Source organism: Galleria mellonella, unplaced genomic scaffold (genome assembly GCF_026898425.1).
Source record: "Galleria mellonella isolate WM207_F2 unplaced genomic scaffold, CSIRO_AGI_GalMel_v1 utg65, whole genome shotgun sequence".
Lineage (NCBI taxonomy): Eukaryota > Metazoa > Arthropoda > Insecta > Lepidoptera > Pyralidae > Galleria > Galleria mellonella.
Window position 1 is genome coordinate 7,197,269 of NW_026442138.1, and position 13,887 is coordinate 7,211,155.

Genomic DNA, 13,887 nt, shown 5'->3' on the forward strand with positions numbered 1-13,887 from the left:
CATTTGATTTATATCATGGTTGGTAATCACCGCTTTTAAATATAGCGTCGTATAGGATTGCTAATTGTGAAAAATTAATAAGCTTATAAGTAAAACCTCCAGACTTTTTAAGACAGAATAAGTTTTGATGTAAACCCAATAGGGTAAATATGATACCGTATGTTCACTTTAGATGTAATAATTGCATGGCAACATTCTCGATAATTCATAAAAACATTTTATTCTTGTATGTGGCAATTAATAATTTTAATTGGAGGTAGAAAGATAAAAAAAAAGGTTGTTGTTGTCTGCTCTAAAATACAGAAACAGAATATGTCGTTGTCGCTCATAAAGTATTCAATAAGATTTAATTTCAAAATCGTGAGACTTTAATTTTAGAATTTAATATTTTTGTTTTATTAAATAAACTACGCAAAAGATAATTTCTCGTATCGTTAAAAAGACATTTTCAAGATTAAAACGTCTATCGGAGGATTCAAAATCGAAATCCTTAGTTCTTATAACATTTACGAGGTAATCTCAGGTAACTTTTGCATGCTTTAGGGAACTGAGTGATTTGAGTATGTTATAAAAGGAATTTACGCTAATCAAAGAGTAAATCACTTGAATTAAGTTTGAATCTAGGTAATTTACTAGTACTTTTAAAATAACTTGTCGGTTTTCGCATTCTTGGATCTATATAAAAAACTTGTCGTACATACAGTCCACTTGTATTCTCGCAAATCGTACATCTAATTTTTCAAACATGGTTGTGAAGAAATTTAATGTTTATATGTAATAAAAATCTTTGTTCTAATCAATTAATCTATTAACGCACAACCTAAGCTGTCGGGAATATAAAAAAAAAATATTCTAAATTTCTTGTTATTTTCTTGCATACAGAATTTCCCAAAACTTCCACAGAAACGGCAGTAAACAGACTTCGTGACAGTAGACAGACAGGCGTGAATTTACTGAGTCCTCAGGAATGGCAACGCATGGGGGTATCATGGGCGAAACAGTATACTCTGTTATGTTCATGGTGCTGCTCATGTTTATAGGCGACGGTTACCACTTTCCATCAGGTGGGCCGTCAGCTTGTTTGCCATTCTAAGTTGTATAAAAAAAAAAAAACTTCACAGGGGTGTTTGTTGAGAAATAATTAACTTAGTAATATTAATAAAACCTTTATTTCCAAACTAATTTATACATTTTATCTTAAAGTATAATGTTAAACTATTTACAATATGTACCGACGTTCGGTATGTCATACGATATAGGCCTTATCCAAAGCTTTCCACTGATTTCTATCAGCTACCACTCGTAGCCAAAGGGGGCCTAGGGTCACTTTACAGTCGTCTTCCCATCTTCGCACTTTACGACCTCGGCTCTTCAAACTATTTCTCAACCTTCATACCAGATTCATACTTGTTTACTCCAATTTTCATATTTACGGAGCATATACCTAGTCCATCTCCATTTGAGATAGTCTACACGTAAAAGGATATCTTTAATTTTTTGTTTTAAGTCTAATGTTTGACTTTGTTTTTTAACTTTAATCCTCTGCTCTTGTCCATGACTTTTTTGCGATTTGTAACTTTGTCCCTGTAACTTTTAGTCAGCGTCTAGATTTCGGGACCGCATGTATATGTTGTCACATTAATATAATAATATATGAGGCAGGGGAGAATATAGGTACCAACAGTTTTTTTTCTTAATCTTAAGAAAAAAAAAACTATTAATACCTAGTTCCTTGCTTTTCATAATTACTCTTTAAGCCCAAAATTTTTTCCATCCAGTAGCAATTCTTTTGTCTATTTCTTTGACTTGGCCTAGATATACATACTCCATTACACATTCCAGTTTTATTCCATCTATTTTTATGTCTACTGCTGTGAAATTAGTCATTAGTTAGAGTTTGTACCATGGATTCCAAAACTTTTGGATTTTCCTCCATTATAATTAGGTTATCAGCAAATCTTATATTAGTCACGCTTCGTTTATGTTTAGTCCCAAATGATTCCATTCCAATTTCCTAAACATTTGTTATAGCACTGATGAAAACAGTTACGACGAGAGTGGATCGCTGAGTCGATCGAGAGTAATAATAAAAATAGTAGTGTTTTTATTTATTATAAATAATAATTACAACATACAAATACTCAGTATTCACGTCTACTCCTCTACAGTTCTGACGAATGTTTCATTGTCTAGAACACGGTACGTGTAATTTCTGTATGTATAGAGATTTTCTAGCTTAGCTTCAGTGTCGCACGTGCGTATTTTGAACATAACTGGTGGTACTCTCTCTATGCCGGATTCTTTTGTTAACTCGGCATAATAATCATCCTGCAAATGAAAAGTATATTTTTATGAAGCTTAGAATATATAAGCAAGTTGACGGCTCACCTAATGGAAAGTGGTAATCATCACCTAGACATAAACAGTCCCTTGGACACCACATAATACAGTGGTACCTATTGCTCGTATGTTGCCGTTCCTGAAGAGTAATGTAATTTTTTTTAATGGATGATAATGGAATGGTAAATTCGCTTGTGCTAATGCTATACGCTGGGGGGGGGGACCAGTAAGGCAAGTTAGTTAGCCCATAGTGATAAATACAGCTGGATTTCAGCATGATGGTTTCCAGGGAGGACCACATGGAGATCGACATACCATTGTTATCAATCCTCTCCCCCCTTCCCCCAGGAGTAAAGTATTATGCCTTTATATCCTGTAATTTCACTGTTATAATTTATATTTTGAACCTAACTACAGTATTGAAAGTGCAGCTGCTTCACAGCCGATACAAATGGGAGGTCAGTACCCTTAAAGATAACTTTTGTATGTATAAAGTCTTTCTTTGGAAAAATATCCACAATTATAATTCTTAATGAAATATTGAGACGCATTTTAACTGATATTTTTTAATAAGTATTTTTTATAAAATCATAATATAAGTGGATTGGTTCTTTAAGTTTTAAAGTGTGCACACATACCTCTTTCTCACCCAAGAAATGTATGTGTGAGAGCGGTTTCCCTTGTGATAGTAGAGCATTTAAGCGCTGCTGCCAATCTAGCGTCATATCTTCATGTGAAGGAAGGGTAAAATTTCCTTTAATGAGCGCAGTAGCATACCTTGCCTGGGAATAACAATTTAAATTATTTTATGTGTACACTTATCTAACTATTCGTAAAGATGTTTAGAAGTTGGTTAGTTAATTATGCTTAAACTTTAAAGTTAAAATGGGTGAACAGATTCGTGTTATGGTTCTTATAAAAACGGCCACGACTGACTATTTCCATAACAGCCATAACAAGAAGTTGGCATGAATTTGTGGTTTTACAGTGACCACAACTTTTTGTGTTTTTGGTCATCGAACGTAACATATATAAAAAATAAACATATGTTTTAAAAATAAAGTTTATTTTAGTCAAAAACTTTCGGGTTTTCTATATCAAAAAATGGCAATAATAAAAATCGGGTACAATTTACCTGTAACCGCATCGCATTAAGACACGAAAATTAATAGATTTTTTTTAATCAAATCTTAAGCGTTTTTAACTTTTTTTTAACTTACTTGAGCATCCAATGCAACAACAAGACAAGCTCGTACGACCAGTCCCATAATCACCATTGTGGGTTGATTTATATTCACCATGTACTTATATAGCGGTGCCACACTCTGCTTTGCCATCTCTAATCCACATGACTTGTCTAAAAATGGGTAGTCGTATTCATATCCTGTAAACAAATACTGAGTACAGCATGGCGGATATTTCTATCTTCTCCTTTCATTATCATTATTATAATCATCATCCCTTAATGGTCCACTGCTGAACATAAGCCTCCCCCTTTGGGGCAGTTGCTAGTAGTTGCTTTACTTTGTGCGCTTAGGCTTTAGAGATGTTTTAAGAGGGAAACTGCTGCCCATCCTCGCCCTCACTTAGTCGCCTCTTATGACGCCCACGAAAAAGAAAGGAGTGGCCTATTCTATGTGTGTCTAAGTGAACGGGACCACACGGACATCCTTGTATTTAGTGATGATAAAATGGTTTAAAGTTTCAAAAATTTTCAGAGGTTTTATAAATTGTTTTACAGATTACTGTTTTAGCTAAGGCTTCAAACCAACTCATCCTCACCGTAACATTGCAATATATACATATAATACAAAATTTCATCTTGAATGAATATCAACAAATGCTTAAAAATTGGTTAAAAATGAATTGGAAAGATGATCAGAAAATAATATGTATAATAGTTACACAAGCTTACCAGTACAATAAATAACATCATCGAACTCCTCAAAAGTGCCATCAACGAAGAAGGCTCCAGTTTCATTGAATTCTTTCACATCTGGTTTTCTTACATATTGAGTAGGAAATGGTGTCCTAAAGTTTACAACTGAATGGTGACTATGCAATAGCCGTTTGCTGACGTCGCATACTTCCAGGCCTATATCCATCCCAGAGGGCCCAGAGCCTATGACGAGGACTCGTCGATTTTTATATCCATCTGGTACCCTGTAGTCGTGACTGTGGATTATTGTGCCTAAAATGTAAATATGTGTATGTAAGTATATAAAAGAAAAACTAGTGTACTGAGTGTACCGTATGTTTATTTGCCACCTTTGTTGCATAAAAAAAATATCATAAATATAAAAGTGTAAAAGCAAAATTTTTTTTATACAATTGAGGTGGCAAACAAGCATACGGCCCACCTGATGGTAAGTGGTTACCGTAGCCTATGAACGCCTGCTATACCAGAGGTATTACGCACGCGTTGCCGATTCTGAAAAAAACCTCTTTACCCCCCTTTTAAAGAACTCCATGCTATAGTCTCTTGGGAAAACCACAGCAGGGACGTTTTCCTTGTAACCTGACTATATTGTATTGAATTTATATTTTCAGATGACTCTTTTTTTCACAATCCACTTTTAATTTCTGTGTATGTTAATATTTATTGAATGGATGAACAATATTTTTATTTTTGTAAAAAGAATTACCTTTGAAAAGTTTTTCGCCAGGTATATTTGGCATGTTAGGCTTGCTATGATGGCCAGTTCCAACAACTACAAAGTCATACTCTTCTTCAAACTCTTCTTCGCTGATCACATGCTTGTGTTTTACTTTCCATATATTATTTATCCTTTTTACAGATATCACATTGTGTAGAAACTAAAAAAGGTAATTATTAAAAAAAAAAATATTGTAGAGTATTTATATCAAGTGTTAATGGAAAGAAGTTATATCATATCTTTGAATAAATAGTATGAAACAATAGGCATCTACAATATACTTCGGATGCCTTTTAGTGATATATATACACAAAAAAAAAATTTGTCTGTTTAAATAGACTTGCAAGGATGAGATATAATCTCCAGTGTACTTCTTTTTTATTGTGTCATAATATATAACTTAAAAACACATGCTAAAATATACATGTGACAGTGCAAGAATGCATTTGTCAGATAGAAAATTACTTTTTCTAAATTTTAAACAATAAAATTATCATATTTGCATAAAAACTTAAACATAATTTTTGAACAAAATCATATATTTTATCAGAATGGCTATTATCAGCAACATGGCAAAGTGGTAAGTATCATATTGGATTAATAGAAATTACTTTCATTACTATGAGACTACCTTTATATGCTTCAATAAATCAAAATGTTCAGCATAATCTTTAATATAATCATAATACACTTGCCAACTGGGAAAAGACTGGACTTTTCGTGGTATAGGAAAACCTCGTAACTCCATTGTAGGTTTTGGTAAATTTGTCCTGAAAAATAATCAAACACATTTCATTTATTACATGACAAATATTTTATACATAATAACTTTATTAATTTATAATTTCTATATGTTATATTGTGACTAGCTCATTTAAATGCACTGAAATGATACAGGGTAATTTTTCAAGTATATAATATAAATGGATAACCAAATCTGACATGATATAAATAATGAAAAATAGTCAATGTGTTAAATTTTCAGTAAGGAAAATTAATTTATCAATAACTTATTGATACACATTTACTTTATTAAAAATAGCTTAGTGACTTCTGTGAGTTTTTTTATACAACTTAGAATGGCAAACAAGCAAGTATTCAACCTAGTGACTCTGTCATTTGCTTACTTATATATTTAGTTGCAATGACTGTATGCAACACAGTTTCAAAACTTATTATTCCTATTTATGAAAATACACCAGAGCTTTAATATTTTAAATATTGTTATGTCATCATCACAACAACACATCATTATCACTACATATTATCATTTTAACATAGAGTATGCCTGTCTCCCATTAAAGGGAGGATATTAGTCTAATACACCACCCAATTACAGGTTAATAAGGTGGATTAAAATAATTTTATTTTGAAGTTTCCTCTTCCATATAGGAAAATATGTGCTACATTTCTCTAGTTGTCACCTATGAGATTCTAAAGATAAAAAAGTGTGATGACAAGACATTTGTTGCTATGTTATATAAATATTAGATTAGCTATATAAATATATATTTATAGAGTATAATTACCGTAAATGTTTGTACATGCTGGTGTGAATTGGTAGGCCATTTTCATCTGTGCCAACTCTGGAATCATACCTCCAAGTTCCACCAACATATTTGGTAGCTTCCAGAATAGTGAATGGAATGCCTTCTTCTTTAAGGTATCTCCCTGTAGACAGTCCTGCTACACCAGCACCAATGACACATACACGTTGATTCTGATTGTTTATCTATAACAAAAAAGTTATTGTGTTGTTCATACCTTTATATTTAGTTCTTATATTTTAAATAGTTCTCAATGTATAAAATATAAGTGTAGAAATAAGCAATTATACATTATAAAATAAAAAAAAAATTAACGATTAATTATATGAAATTATAGAATTATTAGTAGTTACTAAATATACCAGCCAAAATGCAACTTTTTACAAAGTTACTGACCAGCATAATAATAGTTCTGTATAATACATTCTGCAGTATAATAGGCTTAGTAGTAGGATAATTTAATTATTTATTTATTCTTTAGTACAGGATATGTGTACAAGGCAGACTTAAGGCTTTAAGCATTCTCTCCCAGTGAACCTTAGGGCTGTGTTACAATGCTTGAATGTGGTACTACTATTAATTGATTTACATACATGCTAAACTTAACTATAGTGGCTCGTTATGAATTTATTATTGATAATTATTTATCATAATATTGGTTTTTGTAACTTCGTTCTTTATGTTTACTCCGTAAGAGATGTAGTGTGAGAATATAACCATTGCAAGCTGTAAAATTACAAGTATAGAAAGTAGCTAATTTGAATCGTAGATTTCTTTGTTAGGTATGTTCTTAGGTTAGGTATAACAATTATCTGAAAGTGCAGATAATTTATTTTAAGGAACGAAAATTATTTTGTTTCATTGCAATTTTCAAACTTGGATATTTTTGGAAAACAATATGCTCTCAGATTATTACATTCAACAGCACTGCACAACCCCATTTACTTCGTAATTTGCTAACTAACAATAATAATAAAATGTTTCAAAATAATTAAAATAAATAAAAATTAAAAATAACAAATTAAATATCAGTCAGTAAAAAAGGAATGTCATAAAAATGTCATTGTTAATGATATGTCAATGTCAAGAGGACTTTTCATATTAAGTAGTTTATTGTTAACAGCACAGGCAAAAGTACAATACATAAACTTGACATTATTGTAATTTCGTGAATCTTTATCTATAAAATAAAAAACTAGATCTATGGATACGAATGATCGTATACTTACCATTGTTATGAGAACTTGATATTAATATATGTACACTGTATAATTTTATCATTTCCGCAATATTTAAGTTATATTAATGTTTACTTATGCAGGTGAAATTAATAAAGCGAACATCACACAACACTACTACTTTGCTGTGCATATCGTCAGGCTTTGTTCTTTGTACTGGAACGTACTTCTAAACTATCTTTTATTTATATTACTGTATATGCCACTTATAACAATACCTATTATGTAATTGCAAACTGATAAGAAATATGGAAATGAACACAATAAATTTATCAAAATGTAAAATATAATGCGATAAATGCGTTTGTTTTTAATATTTTTTTTCTTTTGTAATAAAAATTTTTAAATTTAATGATATAAAAATAAAAATCGTGTTACTTATTTAGTTGCTTATATATATATATATATATATATATATATATATATATATATATATATATATATATATATATATATATATATATATATATATATATATATATATATATATATATATATATATATATATATATTCACGTATCACTACATATGAAAGAAGTAGGTAATTATTTTACGTATAGTTCAACTATAAATACGAGTTACGATGAAAATCTTTTACATCAATAAGGTTAGGGATAAAAAAACGTCTAATTAACAACCATGTAAATATATGAGTTAGTAACTAGATATTAATTCTATTTTAGGTTTTAATATGCACTTACCGCTAAAATAACACTAAATTGGTAAAACGCACAGATTAAGAAGAAACTTCGATTCATTTTCACAGTTTTTTTAATGTAATCATTTGTAATTCACATGTATAAAGTTCTTAATATATTATAACACCATGTTAAATAAAAAAAAGTCGCGATAATATTACTTATAACTGTCAAATACCTAACATATCAATCATATTTAACCATTTGTAAATTGTGTTTAAGTATTGGTAGTAATTATACTGTTACTACATTTATTAATATTAGTTTTGATATCGAATTATGAATAATTTGTAATTAATATTCAGTTCCAAGATCAATATTCACAACAATGATGACAACCCTGCGATAAAGTCTCTTTTATATACCTACGTTTTGATTTTACACAAATATAAAATTAATCTAGAAGTACCTAATGCGAGGCAAAAATATTTTTATATTTTTGCTTAACACTAGATACTTTCAAAATAAATATATAGATATTTAATTGAAATATGTAGTGTTTTTAACAATAGTATTTTATTTTGGTGAATTTCGATATGTAATTAAGTCTTAATGGTAATCAAAAAGTTAATGAAATGATAATAATTATATTATATGGCCGTGTAATCCCGGCATAGAATAGACCACCCCTTCCATTCCCGTGGGTGTCGTACAAACCGACTAAGTGAGGGCGAGGAATGGGCAGCAGCGTCCCTCTTAAAACATGTCTAAAGCCTGACTGCGATTGTCAATTCGCTTGTCAAGTGTGGCAACTACTGGCAAAACCCCCCAAGGGAGAGGTTTATGTTCCGCACTGGACAGTTAAAGGCTGATATGATGATGACTTATATTATTTAAGAAAAAGATAAGAATTTTTGCCATAGAAGAACAGTTACTTTAGTCATGAGAAATTTCATGATACCAATATGGGTGTAAACATTGTCGAATGCAAAAGACATCGTAGAATATACTGCGCTGGCCATTACTCGATATCCGCTCCTATTTGTGCTATTCTCGGGAATAGCAGGTAGAGGAGCGAATATTGAATTAATTTTGTTCAATACCTTGTTCTTCATGATAGTAAAGACTTTGAAAAAATACTATAATGCAATAAATTTTTCCATTGATTATGGATAAAATATAGTACCTATAAATTACCAATAAATATTGAATCAAGTAGTACCTCTGGAAACCTCCAATTTCATGGATCTTTTCATGACTATCATTTGTCACTACCGCGGCTAGTCTCAAATATCTAGCTTCAATCTTATATCAAAGAAACTTACGGTTAAAACTTATGATGTTATACTGATACAGGAGATTTGTTCCATATACTTCTGCTTTGCTTATTTGTGGTAGCGATAACCATAAAATTGGATTCTTTGTCTTGGTTTTATCTTTATAATGCGTTAAAAGACCACGCCTGTCCTATATTTCAATAACACTTCTAGTGCTACATATGTATACTGTTTATCGATTAAATAAATTGACTCTTCCAACAAATGAACATTAATTTTCAATATAAGCGGAACAACATTTTTTTCTTTTTAAACTTAGCTGTTCTTAATAAGTTTTTTTTTTAATGTGTGCGTATATAAACAAATGGCTTTTATTGAACTAAATATGATATAAGAGTGTATGGGTCATGGTCATTAGTAGATATAGTACATAAATACAGTATAAAGAACTATTTAATACTCATTTTTTATTTTGGCATCGATATGTCATAGATAATTTATTAGATATCTGCCTTGCTACTACTACAATTTAAAATACAAGTTTAATTAAATAATATACTAAATATTAAGATATTTTATTTCAATTTATAATAAAAATACGAGATTTTTAATAAGTACGAGTACTTAACTGCTTACATAAATATTAGGTAGGTAACTATATAATTGGGTCAATTGAACTATGATAATTGACCAAGTGAATAAATACATAGGTATATTGTAACAGAAGTAAACATTAAATGTGTTGTAGGTTTTCGATAAGACTTAATTTAAGAAATTTGAAATTCGAATAAGAAACCAAACAATTTAAGAAATTTGTAGAGCGATATTTATTTTTGTATTTATGTAAAAATTGTAATATACCTAGTACCTAAATAATTATTTAGTAAGTGGTTTTAGGTATAACGTATAAAATTTTATAAATATAGGTAGATACGAGTAAGGGTACACAGGCGCAAATTAGATTCAGAAGGGCCACTCGTCCCTGTCAACTGTATTATATTTTAAATTGACCATGAAAAAGTATTTTTGTGGAGACCTAATTTCATTGATATTCTTTTAGATAAGTATATTTTATTACATCATTACTACTATCATAATTTTACTATATTTTTTCTGTTTACAATTGGGTTTGAAAACTTATAAAGAAAATACCACTGGGTTCTTTGTTTTAACAGTAAAAAATGATTTTTTAAAACCTGTAACTCATTTTTCGCATAATTATCAATAAAAAGAAATAAATTTATGTATAAAATATCTCAAACATAAAAGTTACGATAATCGACATTATAAATAAGAATTTAAGAATGATTTTTGATTTAAGAAACTTTTATGCCCTATTTTATTACTTACCTGTTCTGTAAAGGGGTGAAAATGTAATGATAACTCTTATTAGATGATAGGCAAAGCTGAAATTAGGTAGGTTGGTCCATCATGAATTTACTAGGGATTAATTACGATGTCGTAAAAATAATACTTACATATATACCTATTAAAATTTTGTTTATTTGCTTCAACTGTAGATATACTAGCTAATTATAGTAGATTCTGTCAATTTCAATTTTTTGGCTTTTCGTCGAAAATTCTTTTTATCTATTATTATTCAAATCTAGAAATGTGAAATTTATAACGAAAATATAATTTTTTTTACATATAGTTCATATTTAATCTAAAATATTCATACTGTACATAAGTCCAACCCTCCCTAGATTAGCCAGACGATGTAGGGGTCACGTGAATCTACGCCCATTCGCTCAATGAACTTGAAATTTCAATCTAGTCGAAGTTTTTTTATTCAGTATACTTATTTTTAATAACTTATTTGAAATTAAGTCATTAATTCGATATGGTTAAATTATTATGTATTGTTTAGTGTATATAATCGTTGCTAGGTATGCATATGCATATATTTACTCTATATTTGATAAGAGAAGATAATTTTATGTTTCAATGAACAACATATTATAAATAACTTCGTTAAAATTAAGAATGACTAAACACTAACGTGACTGATAACATTTTGCTTGTACTTGTACCCCACCAGGCTGGTGGGGCACCAGTGAAAGAAAATATCGTGACGGATTCGATGATAATTAACCAAGATGGCTTCTGATGATGATTTTCCAAGATCGAGGAACTACGTGGCGGTCGAATTGATAGGGTATATTGCTAGCAATGGAGCTGTTAGAGCTCATTACTAACAATCTTATAGCATATTCCTTTTTAATAGGCTGATGGCACATCTGCAATACTTCTGGTGTTGTGGGTGCTCATGGGCGGCGGTAGTCACTTACCATCAGGTAAGCTGCATGTTTATTTGCCCCCGTGTTATAAAAAACATCTCTCCCATCTCATTCTGGTGATGTAGTTAAGTTCTGGCGAATTCGTTATGATATAAAACTTGTTTGATGTCAATAAGAAACTCTAGACTATTTAAAATAGAATAAAGTAAAGAATATTGTAATTCTACTTACCAATAATATATAATATCTATTTTTGTTATGTATATTATCTTGTATTTGTATTATATGTGTCTATTATATTATTGAAATGAAATATCAGAAATATCACTGACGTCATTTGCACGTGCGTTCAACACACCAGAGAGCTGTGCAAATTGTCACTGATTATATGGAATGCGAGCAGATTCCACACTAACACGACAAAGGGATGCTTGCTGTATTAAATTTCATATTAATTGATAAATACTTGACCATTGGTGTGTGTAATTGAATGTTCATACACCTTTAACAAGGAAACTGAAAACTGATATCTATTATAGTTTCTACGTAGAGGTAGGGACGTATAGACATTGTTCATTAGATATTGATTTTAAATTCAAATAATGATCATGTACTATCTATAGTATTTATGGTTTTGTTTTAAATTGAAAATGGAATGTTACTGGCAATGAAATTATAAGTCTGTATAGGGTATGGATTGATACTCTTGTTTAACTTGTAAAATATTTAAAAAAAAAAAAGAATAAAATCGGAAAAGGGAATAGTTGATTGTATGGATATACTGTTTTTTTTTTTATTCAGTTTTTGTGTCATGTAACTCAAAAGTAGAATTTTGAAATAGGCAAAATGACCAGTTTGTTTTAAAATCATATACTTATTATCATATATTTACTTACTAAGGATATTAAAAAAAAATTGATTATACATTTCAATATAATCAGTATAAAATTGTTAGAGTTATTAAATTGGCATGAAAGGGTATTTAAATATTAAAGGGACTTAGATATTGTGCGTTATTGTTATAGACTAACAAACATTTTTGTATGTTAGTCTTAAAAAAATATTCATACTATGATAAGTTTATGTGCCTTCAATTCATCAAGAACTCGTTCAACTTTTCATTGTTGGATTAAAAAAGATATAATGAAGCAGTAGGTAAGCTTATTCTACCTGCGCGTATTTGTAAGAAAAGTACGTATTTAAATGTAATTGTAATAGATTCATTTATTTATATACTGTAGAAATTATTTTTGTATAATGTTTAAAATATGCGATCATTCTACTATAATTAATCAACATATCAAATTAGTTTTAAACATTTAGTCTTCAGAAATGGCAGCACATCAAAACACATTTCTATGACGTCCATGGTGTTCTTTTATGGGTGTTAATGAAATTGTAACCCCGTCTGCGTTATCGGTATATGCTGGCGGGGCACCAGTGAGGGATGATAGGTGACGATGAAAGCAGGTCAGTTAGTCCATCTTGACGAATTCGATAGAATTAACCACGATGGTTTCCAGGGAGAATCGCGTGAAGGTCGACCTGATAGGATATATTGCTATGTATTGCGTATATTACTAACAATCTCCTTTCCCTCTATATCTATGGTGTTGTTAATGCACCTATTCGAGGCGATTCCCTTGGGTGAGCTCTTGGATAGTATGCCATTTCCAGTTACGTAAGGGATGGAAGGAAGAAAATTTCTTGAGTGCATTTCGACTGAAAATGGAACCATTAAAATAATAACATTGAAGCGTGCAAACATAAACTTTGTGGAAACCACATCGTTACGTGTTCCTTTGTGTTATATTATTACGGTGACCGCATCCAGCGGTCTAAACAAAGGGAAAACTGACCAGCTTCATTGCAATCGTGTGGTAATGTGGTCATACACCTGGAAATTGACAATGGCAGTTGTATTTGAACTTTTTTGTATTTAATTTTTTC

General features: G+C 30.3%; 1 protein-coding gene across 7 annotated transcripts; it reads right to left on the reverse strand.

The window, feature by feature from the left end:
- Positions 1–1,150: 1,150 nt before the first annotated feature.
- Positions 1,151–12,300, reverse strand: LOC113519749 (senecionine N-oxygenase-like). Of its 7 annotated transcripts, XM_026904934.3 has the most exons (9): positions 7,461–7,594; positions 7,138–7,270; positions 6,527–6,729; positions 5,629–5,767; positions 4,986–5,157; positions 4,256–4,531; positions 3,561–3,724; positions 2,979–3,122; positions 1,151–2,328 (listed from the first exon to the last, which is right to left on the reverse strand). In XM_026904934.3, the coding sequence occupies exons 3-9, from the start codon at positions 6,541–6,543 to the stop codon at positions 2,155–2,157; spliced, it is 1,086 nt and encodes a 361-aa protein (XP_026760735.2). In that variant the 5' UTR covers positions 6,544–6,729; positions 7,138–7,270; positions 7,461–7,594; the 3' UTR covers positions 1,151–2,154. The 7 variants fall into 7 exon arrangements, with proteins under 7 accessions (XP_026760735.2, XP_052756558.1, XP_026760733.2 ...); XM_052900598.1 differs by lacking the exons at positions 7,138–7,270; positions 7,461–7,594 and adding an exon at positions 12,169–12,300; XM_026904932.3 differs by lacking the exons at positions 7,138–7,270; positions 7,461–7,594 and adding an exon at positions 8,484–8,769.
- Positions 12,301–13,887: the final 1,587 nt, after the last annotated feature.

What these genes read in the sequence shown, in the direction of transcription:
- LOC113519749 (XM_026904932.3), bottom strand. Translation starts at nt 8,540, where the DNA reads ATGAATCGAAGTTTCTTCTTAATCTGTGCGTTTTACCAATTTAGTGTT. An exon ending in TGGCGAAAAACTTTTCAAAG is followed by an intron (nt 4,532 to 4,985) that starts GTAATTCTTTTT and finishes TTTACATTTTAG; the next exon opens with GCACAATAATCCACAGTCAC. An exon ending in ATTTCTTGGGTGAGAAAGAG is followed by an intron (nt 2,329 to 2,978) that starts GTATGTGTGCAC and finishes TTTCATTTGCAG; the next exon opens with GATGATTATTATGCCGAGTT.